The sequence below is a fragment of the Epinephelus moara genome, chromosome 6 (genome assembly GCF_006386435.1).
Source record: "Epinephelus moara isolate mb chromosome 6, YSFRI_EMoa_1.0, whole genome shotgun sequence".
Lineage (NCBI taxonomy): Eukaryota > Metazoa > Chordata > Actinopteri > Perciformes > Serranidae > Epinephelus > Epinephelus moara.
Window position 1 is genome coordinate 18,763,586 of NC_065511.1, and position 16,325 is coordinate 18,779,910.

The window sequence follows — 16,325 nt, forward strand, 5'->3', positions numbered from 1 at the left end:
CGGCATCTTTATTGTTAAGAAAATGAAACTTTGATAACTAAATCAAGCCATTTAAGGAACATAACAGCATTATTTGTAACCTTGAATGAAAAAAAGAAAAGTCTGCGCTCCTGACTCAGGGCTTTCATGCATTTCCAAAAGTGGACCTTCTCTCATGTTGACCTCCTGATGAAGATTTTAAGCTCTCTCTGCACAGAAGAGATACATTTATTTATAGTAAACGCATTTTATAGTGAGCAGCATACATATATCCCCTACAAATCCCAACTGTGTTTACAAAGTTTGAATGAACAAGACGGACGCAATCAGAAAGGAGGATTTCAGCACCACGGACAGCGCGCATAAAAATACTTGACAAGCGTCTCCTTTAAATGTGTTTGCTGCTGCTAGAGAAATTATACATAATAAATGAAGACAGTGAAATATTTTCAATAAAAAAACAATGAGTTGAACGTTCATTTCAAGTGCTTGTAGTACAATGAATTTCAGAATTGTGCGAGTGCGGACAGAGAGCGGGCGGCAGTGTTTGATGCAGAAATCTCGATATGGACTTGAAAATCAATTTCAGAGTCGGGGGGTTTCGGAATGGAGGGCTGTCCCCTGTTGGAACATTGTGCGCGCACAGCCCTACACCACCTCCCTGTTGGAACATTGTGCGCGCACAGCCCTACACCACCTGGATCCTAAAATAAGCACCTGTTTTATTACATAATCATGCTTCCGTGTTGCGCCATTCATTAAGATCCTATATTTCTGTCATTCAAATAACAGGAATTGTGGTTTAATACTCTTAATTATAACAGCCAGCTTATTGAAAAATGTCGGGTTTAAATCGGGCTCGGGCCCATAATTACAGTTAACTGGACAGGCCGGGCCGGTCCCGGACATAACGTGCACGAGCTCGGGCCGGGTCGGGCTGTTTTTTTTTGGGCCCGATCTAAGCTCTATTAGCCGCTCTCGTGGAAAGGGGGTCAGTTCCGGGGAACCCACATCCACGCGTTTCCCCTGAGCTGCCTCAAGAACTGCCTGCTCTCGCCCTGCAGCTACGCGGAGTCCCTCCTGATCAAAACGCCGCTCCACCTTTGAGCGCAGCAGGTCCAGGGCCTCTGTAGCCTATGTTGTCAGGCAGGCTGCATATCACATCAAAAGCATAGATCTATGCATTAATGATATGAAAGAGATAAATGAAAGTCAGACAAATTGAGTTTAAATTCAGATTCTTTATTTTTTAAGCGTAATGCAGTGGGTAGGGAGGCTGATGGGGTGCGGGGGGGCAGATGGGAGGGGGTCCGGTAATGACGTTTTACTGCCTTCTGATTGGCTACAGTGGCCTTACAGTTAGGAGTTATATCGCCACCTAGTGCTTTGGCATGTGTATTACATTGCTTGATAGTGGAATTTGCGGTGTCATGTGGACGGAGGTATTTTTATTACACCGCTCGTATGGACGCAGATTTTTTTTAAAACTGGAGGCCAAAAAAGTTCGGTTTTAAAAATACCCGTGCTCGTGTGGACTAGGCCTTAGAGTGTCCATTAACTGTGACCATCCCATGGCACACCAGTGTAGTGTCCATTAACTGTGACCATCCCATGGCACACCAGTGTAGCAATCATGCTGTTAAATCAGTATCTTGATGCCACACCTGTCATGTGGATGGATTATCTTGGAAAAGGAGAAATGCTGACTTCCATGGATTTCAACAAATTTGTGAGCAGATTTTTCTTTAAAGAAATATATCTGTTGAGCGCATGTAAAAAGTCTTAGATCTTCAACTGAAACCTGTGAAAAATAGGAGCAAAAATAAAAGTTGAGTAGAATGGGAAATCCCATTAGCAACATTGCACGGTTGGCAAGACATTTCATGTGAACATACAAAACAGCATTTAAGAATACAAACTCTAAATTAAATCACATATTGTGATTGTCACATTTCCATGAACCTTTCAAAATAATAGGTTACTAACATAATCTGGGGGTTTGCAGAATCATCTGCTTTTGATTGCTGATAGAATTGAAATGCAGCCTCTACGACCTCATTATTTTAGTGATTTTAGTTCATAGTTTGGAGCTGTTATGCCAGGTTCAGACTACAGCTCGATTACAGCTCAACCCTGCCAGCAGCCTGTCGGCTCAAATCAGGAATGATGTGTCGTGCACAGTAATTAATATTGATTGATTGATTGATTATTAATATTTTTTCCCATGTAGTGTGTCATAGTAGATGCAACATCCAGGAAACCTGATGACGTCCCACCATATTTGATTTTTTTTTTTTCCAACACTCTTTCCATCACAGCTGTCACTTTGACCAAAAGGAACACAGAGCAAAGTGCTGCCATGGATACCCCAGCCTTTCTAAAATTCCCTTGAGGGACTACCATGACAGAGGAAAACTATGGCGTGAAATAGTAGAGTCATCGCCATAACCAAAAATTCACAAATAGTGACTGGGCCTTTACTTCCCACAACTGCAGAGGGCACCAGTTTTATTTGAAACAGATTACATTAGATATGGGCCTTTATTTCTCAACAAAGGCCTTTATTTCTCATTCCCTCTCTATTTTTCTAATCTGCTCTCACTTGCCCTGTCAAATTATTGCATCATGCTGTCCTTTCAAGCTCAACGCTTCTTCTCGTATTTGATTGAAATTAAAAGCCCCTAATTGTTCCAGGAGAGAGAATACCTTTTTTTTTTTTTTTTTCAAAAAAGGCTTTTATTGTGAAACGTTTGCAACTGAACTTGTTGTGGAGAATTCAGTGACTTGCATGGTTGGTCCCGTGTTGCACTTTTTACCTTACCACAAAAATACTGTAGTTTGGCTGGGACATGAACATGGACATAGTAACTGAAATAATAATTATAGTAATACCAGTACTAGTGCTAATACTGATACTATTGTTACTAATAATAATATTAATAATATAAAAAAAATAAAACACTAGATGAATAATCTGATGACATCACACGTCATGAAAGACGATCAGTGATGATTGGTCCTGGACCAACATGTAGTCTGTCATGTCTGTCGGCCAAGTCAGAGCAAGATTCTATGACTCCACAATTGCCTAATCTGAAATGGAGACTGTCAGAACAGACAAACATATCATGTAGTCTGAACCCGGCATTAGAGGTAGTAGTCAAGAATAATACTAAGTAAGAAAATTAAAAGAACAGCTTTAACTTTTCCTTCTTCCTCAGAATTCTGCTTATGCGATACAAATAGCTGTACTGTTTTCATATTTGTTATGCAAAAATGACAAGGGATTGAAAAAAAAGTCCCCAAAATTGCCATAGCAACTGTATGGGCCTATCAATGGCTCTGCTCTTTTTGGCCCTATTCCACATCCGGTCTGCTTCCCCTTCCTACCCTCTTTCACTCTTCTAACATTCAGCCCTCCTGTTCTCTCTTCTTCCTTTACAACATGTCTGCCTTCTCTCTCTGTACATCTGCCTCTCTGCACGACCTCCCTTGCTTTCACTCTCTCAAGGTCCACTGTGTCCATGTTCCTCTCTTTTCCTCTGTCTGTTTACATTTAATTCATGTTTTCCTTTTGCCTTTCAATTAAGCTACTAATCTGCATACTTACCCCAACTTCCTTGTTCTTTTGCCAGCTGCTGCCTGTCCTGTCACCTCGACATCCTTCTTGTCCATTCTGTCTCTACACACTCTTACCTCCCACCTCTCATTCCATCCCTATTCAGTCCTTCTCCTCTGTACGCTTTCTTAACTTCTTCCATGTTTTCAGATTATACCTCTGCATTACATTTTGTATTGTCAGTCTGTGTGTGTATGTGTGTGTGTGTGTGTGTGTGTGTGTGGGTGTGTGTGTGTGTGTGTGTGTGTGTGTGTTGGGGTGTGTGCATGTGACAAGCCACATGCTCACTATAAAGAAAATTCAAAGTGGGTCAGGCCTGCTTTCCTAATGATGCCATGGCCTGCTGACCTGACCTGCCTACCCTACATCTGATGTCTGATTTTGTGTGTGTGTTCATGTGTGTTTGAATGTATGTACCCATATGTGTGTGCATGTGCATGTGTGTGTGTTTTCAAGCTGGCATTAGTCTGTGTAAATTTGTCTTGTTGTGTGTTGAGTTTCTAATGTCATGTTTGCCTGACAGTGTATCAAATGTGATTCCTGTTCATTTTCTAAGTGTTTGCCCAGCTACATACTGTAATAATAAGGACCTCAATTTCCTGGTGACACATTGACATAGTACCTTGTTAGAGAGCAGTCAAATCAGCCGGACATTATTCCGGCCACAGACTGCCTGACAGTCTGCCATAAGGGACACACTCCAGAGTGACTACTCTCTCTAAGTACTTAACCTCTTGTTACAAGAGGGGACAGTCATAAAACGGTGTGTGATATGGTTAATGTACGCACCATCTGGTCCCTGGTCAAAAGGTCCTTGATCATTTGGAGACAATATTAAACAGGAATTATTATGTGACATTGGATATTGATGGCAATGTATGTATTTGGACATGTAAATTAAACTTCAGTTAGGGATAAGTATGATCACTAAAGTAGAATGCAGTAATTTTATTTGATGTGACAGGTTTGTTAGGAAAAGATACAAAATGCTTTATAGGGCTGTATGAAAAAAAGTCTTGATTTTTAACTGTGTAGTTAACAAGATAGAGACAGTTTGATGGTTCATATGGTAGCAGTTAATATGATGATAACAAGATGTCTTGCAATAAGATGGTGTGTAAATTTGCAGAAATCAGGATTAACCCTGCATCCTCGGTATGAAGACAACTGGATTCTGTGCTCCAAGACTGCACTCCATTTATTTCAGTCCTGCTCACGGTTTCTCCAGACTTTAGCTTCGGCCAGTGTGTGACTGAGTTGGCCAAATTCCTGCACACAAAAAGTATATAAAAAACAAACAAACATTAAATTCTTAGTAGATTCAAAATGTCACAGTAATTCATTTCTGAATATGTAAGGATCTTTTTTTTCTCTTTCTTGTACAACTGTTGGTTTTGTAATGGCTGTTTCATGGAAAAAAGTAATTCAGAGGCCGAGCATATCATGCAACCTTCAAATTGGCACACAACAAGGTGCTGTTTCTGAGAAATTGGGAGTATCTTGTGGCACGCAGGTACCTTAGAAGCAAAACAGGAGCAAGTGCCAAAATAAACCTTGCCTATCGTGTCCGGCTTTGCTGCTGTGTAAGCATTCACTTGGCTTTGTGCTGGCACGAAATGTAAGGGTCCAATGGAAAATTCTCGTGTAGTTACACTTCGGGGTAAATACCATCTATAAACAAGGATCAAGTACTCCTGAGCAACGAAGTACTGCTCTGTTGCAGAACCCTCAGAAATATTTTTTATTTTCAAACTCATCACACTGTATTATTTGTCAACCAAAAGATTAAAGTATTATTTTGGATTAGTCTGTATTTTACTCTATTCAGAACAGTTAGACAGTCATGGTCGCATTCAATGACATATAATGATAGAAAAAAATGACTACATACAGTATGCTATAGCATAAGCATGGGGGTCATCCCTATATTCCCCGGGTTCTATGTTCCCCGATCGGGGAACATAGGACCCTTTAAAAAAAAAAAAGGGTCCTATGNCCAATGGAAAATTCTCGTGTAGTTACACTTCGGGGTAAATACCATCTATAAGCAAGGATCAAGTACTCCTGAGCAACAAAGTACTGCTCTGTTGCAGAACAACAACAATATTTTTTATTTTCAAACTCATCACACTGTATTATTTGTCAACCAAAAGATCAAAGTCTTATTTTGGATTAGTCGGTATTTTACTCTATTCGGAACAGTTAGACAGTCATAGTCGCATTCAATGACATATAATGATAAAAAAAATGACTACATACAGTATGCTATAGCATAAGCATGTATGGTGTCCCATCGTTATATACTGCAAGTGTTTATTCCACACATTTGATAATTTAGCACTTTTAATCTTACAGGAGTGCAATCAACATAATCTTCTCCCCAGCAAAAGAGCCTCAGTTTAGAAAAGGTAGTTTTGCAGTGTCAATTAAAGGTCCATCATGAATGATATTGTGGCATCTAGCAGTGAGGTTGGAGAACTGAAACTTCTCTTGTGCACAAAACGTGTAGGAGAACTACGTTGGCCTAAGCGAAAACACCTATCTAGAGCCAGAGTTTGGTTTGGTTGTTCTGGGCTACCATAGAAACAACATGGAGAACTCTGTAGAGGAGGACCTGCTCCGTATGTAGATATAAACAGCCAGAGATGGGGACTCGAGTCATTGTGACTTGGACTCGAGTCGACTCGAGTCGCTGTTTTGATGACTTGTGACTTGACAAAAAATAAAAGACTTGAGACTTGACTTGGACTTGGAAGTTAAAGACTTGGGACTTGACTTGAGACACGAGGACTTGAATGACTTGAGTGTTATTCACATCATGTTTTCGGTTAGAATATAAAATCAATAAATTAATTTAAAAAATAATGTTGATTACCCGGTAGGAGTGCAGGCTGAGAATGGCGTTGTCATGATTGGATCACTACCCTGTCAATCAGTCATGCCCTTTCTACGTACCTTACATGTTTATTGGAGAAACAGGCCCTCTTATATCAGATAGGCATCAACATGTCAGCGGGAGGGGTACCGAGAGTCATCGTCTTCGGCTTTCGGAATTACCATTATTACGGCAAAAGACGAACAGCACAGTGCAAGACATGCGGCATAAACATCTCGGACAGCCAGGCGACAACTTCAAACTTTGTTCGTCATTTGAAGAGCCATTCTGCCCAGTAAGTGCTTGTCAATTAGCTAATATTATCTGGTTAGTCGGTAGTTAGCTAACGTTAGCTTGATACGATACGGGGGGGGGGTGGGGTGGGGGGGTGTGTCGGTTTGGTGGAACTTGTTTTTTAATTTATTTGCTAACATTAACCCCAGAAAACGTGAGCGAACATTCCGACCGGTTCATCACAAGACCGGCTGTACGTTTTATGAACGAGCAACACAGGGTTAAATGAGCTAAATGGGTGATTTTGGCCGCTGCCTTGGTTAGTGTGTGTGTGTGTGTGTGTGTGTGTGTGTGTGTGTGTGTGTGTGTGCGCGCGCACGCATGGGGGTCGTCCCTGCAAAGTAAACATTGCAGCGATGAAGTCAATGTTTACTGACAGTTACTTATATCTTGTCTTTTCACTTTATTAAAATCAGATTCTGCAGGTAAAATTACAATAATAAGGTGACTTGACTTGGACTTGACTTGACATAACCTGTGACTTGACTTGACTTGCCCAAGAAAAAATGAATTGGGACTTACTTGAGACTTGAAGGTTAAGACTTGAGACTTACTTGAGACTTGCACATGTGTGACTTGGTCCCATCTCTGTAAACAGCTCATTCTAAGATTTAAAAAAAACAAAAAACACGACTCTTTTTTTTTTGATGAAGATAAACAAATGAAAACATAACTATGAATATACCATTTCTGCCAATAGATGCCCCGAAATCCTACACACTGGACTGCTAAAATGTATTTGTTAATATTTGTGAAGACATCATGTATTTGACATGAGCGAGCAAGGAATAAAAAAAAGAATAAAGAGGGGTGTTAAGAGGGAATCTCAGTGAAAGAACAGACTCTACACCAGCTCTCCAGGGAAGCACTCTCTGCTCAATCGCTTGCTCTTAGGTCCCATCTAATGACATCTCTAGCACCAGATTGCCTCCCCGGCTTGAGTACTTGTTTCAGTCTATTGTCCCAGAGAGATGTTCCTAACATGGGGTGTTGAGCACGTGGAGGTTGGGGGGGAGGCAGTCTATCAGACAATCAAATGATAGGATTTTCTCTTCCAATCATTTTTGATAGCGTGTCTCTTTCCTCTCCTCTGGCTTTTTGTGCTATAAATACAAGGAAAGGATTGCGATTTAAAAAAGAAAAAACTGTAGTCGTCCTTTTGTCCTTTGCCATCAGGTCCACGAACATCATTTGTCCCGTTTTTTTTTTTCTTGGATAATAATTTTCAAGTTGCTTGTCTTTCATTTCTCCTTTCCACAGATCCGAACCACAATGCTCTCTGATTCCTCATATCCACAAGCAGCAAAGCCTGGTGACTCTGCTGACTGTAGCATTAGTGCTATTTTAAGTACAAGGTTGCTCCTCCAGCTTTCCTGTAATTCCTTTAAAAGAACTTTTAAAAATGAAACGTAAAAAAGACTGTGTATCTACCTTCGGGTGAGAAGAATTTTCTCATATCTGATGTTTCTTAATGCGTTCCGGATGCAACAGCAGAAAACGGTAAGAGAGCGTTCCCAATCCTGAAGCGTAGTTGCTCCTCCCTCCACTCTAAGAGTGCTGTAAAAGTGATGCTGCCTTGAAAACGTGGCAGAATGCCGCAGTGCCTGTTAATATATCACTGACTACCACTTTTGCCTGCTGTTTCAGCTGACGCTATTGCACACAAGAAACTCTGAATAAAGTCTGAACTGAATGGCAGCGACTTCTCTAGTATCTGTGTGGCAGGGGCTGTCTGTTCCCATTGGTGGCATCGGAGCCACGACAAAATGAATGGACAAGAGAGGACGGTAGAGGGGAATTGAGGTAAACTGAACTGTGCATCTTGAGTATTTTTGTGCCAAGTTTCCACAGCATAACCTCAGGTACTCTGAAGACTCAAGATTTTTACTGACTTTTTTTAATTCCCTTGGTATGTATTCATGAAAGCCAACAAAACTCTACTCTTACTGTTCTGCACTGTATCATGGATTTACACTGATGTGTCATTCTGAGGTTATGAATTGACAGAATGAAGCAACATGATCTGTGACAAAGATGAGATTTATACTATCAGGTTATCGTTTCTCGTTTCCCAGCTGTTCCTCCCCATCCTCTGTCTCCCTCTCTCTGCTGTTCCACACACACACACAAGCCTGCTGGCAGCAATCAGTGATCTAAATCAGAAGCCTAAATTCCTCTGTTTTGATACAGGACAATAATATTACACGTCTCTGATTAAGTCTAGCAGATAATATTCTATGCTAAAAAAGACAGCTTCCTGCATTTTTAATGAAGCAAATTAATCCTTATCCTCGCACTTCTCTACACCTGGTCAGGATGCCTGAGCTGTTGCCAGGTTACAATTAGCACCAATCTGACTCCAGTTGAGACAAATTCAACTTGTAACTAAACCAAATCAATGTACTATTGTGCTATGGGTACCGTGGGAGGTCCTATTACTCCCAAAACACAGCTTACCAGTGTGATCACAACTCAGGATCAGCTGATTTTACTCATCTTAATAGGCCAGTGAGGTGTGAACTACCCAGTGTTATCTGACCATGAGTACACAGCTTGTTCCACTGAGGACTGGGTAGGAAATGTGGGGGAAAAGTATGTAGTTGTATGTAGTTGATGAAGTCTTATCTACCACCCCTGAAAATGCTCTTTCTCTAATCAAGTCTGTTTGTGCATAATCACACCTTAACACACATCATGAAATGCATTTATTTATTGTTCCAAAGGTAATTTGTAGACAAATGACATTGTACTGCAGATAGGCGTGTGAGATCAGAAAACATCTCTAGGTGTCTTTCTGGAGGGTTTGGACAAACATTTTGAGACTGTTGTACTAGTTAGCCTTGACTAGGTACTATATGTACTATATGTAGGTCTACATCCTCACCATGTGTTGGTGTTGGACAGTGGGTGGCTGCTGCTGCTCCCTGGATGTGTGCATGTCACACACACACGCACGCACGCACGCACGCACGCACGCACGCACACACACACACACACACACACACACACTCATTGACTGATAAATCGGCACTGGATATTAAAATTATTGTGGCATATTTACCATGAATATGGTCCATCTGGACTTGCTTTATTTGTTTTCACCATTTCATTCCTACTAGAAATGCAGCTCTAGCAAGTATCTCACTATCATTATCCTCATTCATATTTTAAGAAGCTACGCATTATATACAGCTACAAAATAAGCCTGAAAAGCTTGAAGTTAGAACGGAAGTACAGAGAGTTGTTGCTATGGAGGTGGTACAGCATCTTGTCCATTCGCATGGTGTAAACTGTTAAGTGCAACACACACCGCCGCTGGCACAGCGCTGTGGCCGTCAAGTGCCGCCCCCCAACACACACCGGCAGCGGCGTGCAGCGGCACCGTTGACGTGTATTTCCCACCCCAGCCCTCTAGGTGGCTGTACCTACACTAGTTGCCAACGGTTGCCAATTGCTAGTAACGGAAGCTTCAGCCTGCTGTTCTATTTCCAGCGCGGCCGGCGCTCATGCCAACGCTGCGAGAAAAGCCTTCTATGTACGTCTTGGCCGCCGTAGTATCAACTCCGGTTGTTTCAAATTTTTAATAAGACGATTTTGATAAGAAACTCACCCGTTAATCCAAGTTGTTGTTGCCTCAAAGTTTTTCCTCTTCTTCTTCCGTTACTGGCAGTTGGCAACCGTTGGCAACTAGTGTGGGTACAGCCACCTAGCAGGCTGGGGTGGGAAATACACGTCAACGGTGCCGCTGCGCGCCGCTGCCAATGTGTGTTGGGGGGCGGCACTTGACGGCCACAGCGCCGCGCCGGCGGCGGTCTGTGTTGCACTTTAGGGTTTCAGAATGTTGCAGCCTGGTACCTTGCAAGTAGTTGTCAGCTTCAGCCTGTCTCTTTAAGAATCTTGGTCTGAACTCTGATTTAAAGCTAACATTGTATTGGTAAGATAGCTTCATTCAATAATGATGATGTAGCATAGTGGATTAATATGTGTACCAAACTATAGCTCAGATATAATTGTGCCTCAATGCTAAGTAAGCACAGTGCTTAGGCCCCGATCACAAAGAAAGCCTTTTCTTTAAAGTGAATGCCACCAGTAAAAAGTACACTTGCTGTCCTTTTTATTGTTGCCAGGCAACCACCCCATCACGTCCTTACACTTACCTTTCTGTGTAATCAATCATATCATTTTTTTACCCCCAGTAATTAATATCTACTTATTAAAATGGAAAGGCAGAGGGTACTTGCTCAACCTCTGGTTGAGGGTGAGGGGCTGTCAGTAAATAGTTTGTTGGGCACAGGGACACAGAGATCTGTGTAGGTACATGAGACCCTATAAAAGAGGGTGGATCAAGGGGAGTGCCACCAGTTGGTCCAAGAGCTTCTCCTCAATGATGGCCATTTCCAGCCATATTTTAGAAAGACTTGGATGCAATTCGACAACCTGCTGTCTACCATCAGGCTGTATAGCCACCAGCTTCTCCTTGGTTGTTAACCAACTGTAAACTTGTTGTCATGACCACCACAGAAAGCCTACCTCTCGAATCATCCGATTGGACAATAGAAAAAAAAAAAGGTGACAAAAAAGAGATGTCGTTTGGCATTTTTTCGCTCTGAGTTGAAGTTTTTTCAACTTGAAGAGTTCAGTGCACTCCGGCAAAAACGCCAGGTGCCTAGAGTGCAGAAACGTCACAACCATGAGCAATAAAAACAATTACAAAAAAGCGCCTCCAGTTGATAAAATGCTTTCTGTGTGATCAGGGCATTAGTGTGTATTTTCATGGCTCAAAATTGTCAACCCTCCACACGCAGCTCAGGAGGTTAACTGATATTGTTCTTTGCCTGAACATGACAGACTAATTGTAAATAGCACTAGGAGATGTCCTGCTTTTCAAAAAAGTAGCATCCGCCTCTGCATTTCATGTGAAATACCTGGTGTGTTTTTTGTTGCATCAAGACCAAAGAGCAAATATTTGCTGCCCCAATAGCTTTTGAAGAGTTGCAAGATTGTGTTTCAGAAAAGTGTTTAAACTGCTGTGTCATGTCTTGGTTCAAATGTCATCCTCTCACTATACCTGTAGCAACATGGTCACGCCAATAATAGCTTTCCTTTTAATTAGCCTGGCCTCCATCCCCTTTTACAAACAGTGCAGTATAAACTACAGCACATTGCCAGTCAGTTTCAGTACATTAAAAACAAGTAATTTGGGAGTAGTATATTTACTCTCTTTAAAACAACCTGAGGAGTCCACACCCTCTGTCCGACGGCTAGCTGAGTTTTGGAAGTGCAGGTGCCTCTTGGGGAAGGCTGCCCACTTTCGAACAGCCAGAAAATAACATCATGATCAAACTCCAAGGTTTTACTTGGTATTAAAATAAATCAAAAATTATGACTTTTTCAACTTTTCAGAACCACAGTGCCACGTGCAGTTGTTTTGCAAGTATCTTGTCTTAATAAGACATCCCATTGAGAGACACGAGAGGAACTATAAGTGTGCCAAATGCCAAACCAAGCTTACACATCTTACAGCAAAATAAAAAAGGGAGTGCAAAAAACCCCTTTGTACAGAGACCTTCCCTAACTCCTGTCACAAGTTGCACCTGATTTCCTCATTTATTGCTGTCCTTCTCTCCCCCACTCTCTGTCTCACTCCATTCCTTCTTTCCTGTCTGTGTATCTCTTCCTCCTTGCTCATATTTTCTATTTTCTCCCCCTCTTCCTCACCTTCTTTCACCCCCCCTTCACCACACTGCCTCTTTTTTACTACCCCCTTCATTTATTTGTCTCCCCCTTCCATCGTTCTCTTCTAGCCCCCTTGATCCTCTTACTCCTTCTTCAATTTTTCACCCCCCCCCTCCTCCTCCTCCTCCTCCTCCTCCCATTGCCTACACCCATCCCTCTCTTCTCTCAGCTCATAGGAGGGTCAAGTGCACAGGCTTTTGTCTCAAAACATGTGGAGGGAATTAATTGGCTCCAGCGTTTGGCTCTTTCCACCCGACTGCTTCTGTGTGGCTGTCACCTGGCTCTCAATCCTGCTTCCATCTCGCTCTCTCTCTCTTCCCTTTACCCCTCCTTCCTCTGTCTCCCCATCTCTCCTTTTCACTCATGCTCACTCCTCCTTATGTTCCCCTTTTCTTCTCCTTCCACTGTCTCTTTCTCTCTCTTTCTGCTCTCTCTGTGTCATGGCCCCCTTGTAAGATCAAGCCCTCTGCTGCAGCTGAAGGACTCTCACGTTGTGTCTAATGAGGGAGGGTAATGTGTGCTGTTGTAGTTGACAGATATATAAAAGGAGACAGAGGACTTGTCAGAGATTGACAGAAAATGGAAATACTTACATATATAGACGCATACTGTACATACAAAAATAATTCCAAGGTTTCATTTCCCATATGCCCTGGGTCAGTTTCAACCATACCTCAGCAAAGATGTACATTTTCTCTCTCTGTATTCTTGAAAAACTAGACTAAATATTTTCGTCCTCTTCAATTTGCATGTATCCAGTTTTTTCTGCGGTTATGCATTTCAATTTTTAAGCTACGGATAAAAAGTCACATTTTGTAGAAGCTGTACAGATGGATGACAACAGATCATTCCTCTCACAGTCTGTCCTTTCGCCATCCTTACACCCATCCATCGACCCGCCCATCCTTACATTATCACAACTGTCACAATTCCAAAATGAAAGGGGAAAAAACTGTTACGCAGCGAGCTAAAGATTGATTTTAAATCATCTCATTCCACTTCCTTATCCTTTTTTATCCCCATCCATCAGTCCCTCCATCCACCCATCCTCTGACCATCCTCACACCCTGAAATCCAAATGCATTTTTAAAAAAAAACCTTGCTAATTTCATTTCCCCTATCCCTATCTGTTTTTTCTTACCCCAATTACCAGACCCCCCCCCCCCCCCCCTCCCACCGCCACCCACCCTTCTACCCCTCCCTGCACCCCCTTCCTAAGAAAGAGGGATAAATCAGGCTGCATATTAATTGTATTCAAAGGGGGGACCATGTGCCTGGCGTACTCCTTGTTTCCATGACAACCGCCTCAGGATCCATAAAGATTTCAGGGGCAAATGGGGCTGGGAGAGTGGGGGTCACCCCAAAAGAGGATAAGCATAATTACAGTGAGATAGACAGGCAGTCAGGGAATGGTGAGGTCTGTAAGCAAGTGTCCCAGCCAGACAGATACTGTTAACAGTCTGTCGAGCTCAAGCATATTTTGTAGTCATGGAATTTTTTTTCTCCTGTCTAGTATGTTATGAACTAAATACTATACTGTATCTGAGATTTATTTTTTAATAACAATATTTGATTTTCCAGTGTTAATTGTTAATAGACACATTTCTGTTGAAATCAGCATCTTTTGTCCATCCCATCTGTTTGATTTGGAATCTGTTTGCAGTAGAAAGATACTCTGTCTCTTTAAATAGTATTTGGACAGAGTAATAAATGATGATACACAGTGGGACCTTTTTCTAACCTTGTTAACAAAAGAAAGTGTTATCAGAATACTGGGATACTTACTACTTATTAATAAATCTACCTAATCAGAACCATGAAATACATAAAATCACCTCTCTGGGATTTTTATTTTATTCTATTTCATTTTATTGGATCTAACCAAGCTGTCTGTGTATCTGTTTGCAGGCAGAAAATGGAAGTGTGCATTCCAATCTTTACCCAGAATCACCTAAATTGCCAGTTGCCACCCTCCCTGCTGCTATTTCATCCAATGAACTCATGAGGACAACCTCTCCTCTTTCCAGACCTGCTGTTCCACACCTGTCCACCAGACGTCACTGGTGAGTCATCCATCTCAACTCATCACCCACCCTCCTCGTCAGCACCGAGCAGTCTCATTGTCTCAGATTGTCCATGTTGACAAGCATATGCCTGCCTTTTGACCAAGTGAAGACTGTTTTCACTGCACCTGTTCTGCCTCCTGAATCAGCTTTTGGATATCAGATCTGGTATAGTGTTACAGACTGTGGTTGTGTGAACAGGGTACTGGCCATCTGTGCTTTTGAGTTTAATAAAAACAGTCAAATCCTGCTTGGCAATCCTGTTAGAGCAGCTAACTACCAACTTTTATTTCTTTGTGTCTCCACACTCTAAGCTCACAAAGGCTGACAGCTTGTATTGTGCTTAAAGTTATTTATTATACTATGGCAATCACTCCAAATATAAAACCTCACAGTGATTTACATAGGCTTTATGGTACACATGAAAAAAATATGACCCTTTGATAATAGGGAGCATAAGGAGCTCCTGATGAGTTCAGATTTATAACACTTTATAACAGTTCTTCTTTGGATGAACATAAAGGTAGGCTTATGACACATGCATAGAAAAAAAGAGGGCAACACATAGCAAGAAAAAAGGGTAGTGGACAGTGTGAGATTTATCACTGAAAACAAAATAGTAAACAAGATAATACAACAACCTTGTTACTGAATCATTTTTGCAGAGAGACCACGTCCAGTTCTTTGACAATTTCCACCAATGTTTGTGATATTTTACGACTGAAGAGGGCCATGGGAAATATCTAACTTTACCTTGATGTTAATTCAACCCCCTCTGGTGTTTGCAAGTGGTAACCTCCAGGGCTGAAAAATGAAGCCAAGATGCAAAACTGCAGTTCCTCTAATGGCCACTCGAGGCGGGCTTCAATAGCCAGTCAATCTCCATACACACCCATGTTAAAATGTCCAACTTCACAGCAGAAATAAAAATCCTTACAACTGGGTATAAGCAGAAAACGGTTTTGGTCTCTGTAGATTATTTTCCTGTTCATGACGTCTGTATGGAAAGTGAATTTTTCATGTAACTCATTTGTTTTAATTTTATTAAGGCTTACAGTTACGCATGCTTAAAGGCATGGCTGCTTTGAGTGACAGGCTGTTTGCAGATAATGTCCACAGGTTCTGAGGGTGCTTTCACACCTGGCCTGTTTGGTTTGGTTTAATCAAACTCAAGTTCGTTTGCCCCCTAAGTGTGATTTGTTTGAGCAGATATGAACACAGAAACTGCACTCAGGTGTGCACCAAAACAACCAGGCCAAGACCTTCTTGAAGAGGTGGTCTCGGTCCGGTTACAAAAGAACTCTAGTGTGGTTTGTTTGTGGTGAGAATGAGTTCCGACCTCTATCTGAGCCAACTGCAGTCACATTACACATTGTTTGGGTTAAACATGAGCATGTTACAGTCCTGGAGGATTATTAATGTGCGCCTCCTCCTGTACTGCCTTAATATGTGCATTCGGAGCATCTAATGCATCAAAACATTGTTTTCTAGTTGGATCTGCGCCTCATTTTCAAACTGACTTGCCTAAAATGGACAACGCATGCAACCCTTGTAGCTGTCCCTCCATTGTGACATTAGAAAGTGTGACATTTATCTTCAACGTTTTGTTTACTTCCTGGATTTTTCCAACATTGAAATTCTGACCAATCCAGAGCAGCTTTCCAGCGCAACGCATTTGATCTGGTCCGCTTGTAAATGCCAATGTCAGAACACAAACCAACTCTAGGCAATTATGCAATTGTGTAACAACATTAGTCCC

At 41.7% G+C, this 16,325-nt stretch overlaps 1 protein-coding gene across 1 annotated transcript in view; it reads right to left on the bottom strand.

Moving 5' to 3' along the window:
- LOC126391707 (fucolectin-like) overlaps window positions 1-3,654 on the bottom strand; it is an 8,418-nt gene extending 4,764 nt beyond the window's left edge. The window contains exon 1 of the mRNA XM_050046611.1: window positions 3,590-3,654. Coding sequence (XP_049902568.1) covers window positions 3,590-3,654 — 65 coding nt within the window. The remainder of the gene's footprint in view (window positions 1-3,589) is intronic.
- Between the last annotated feature and the right edge of the window lie 12,671 nt (window positions 3,655-16,325).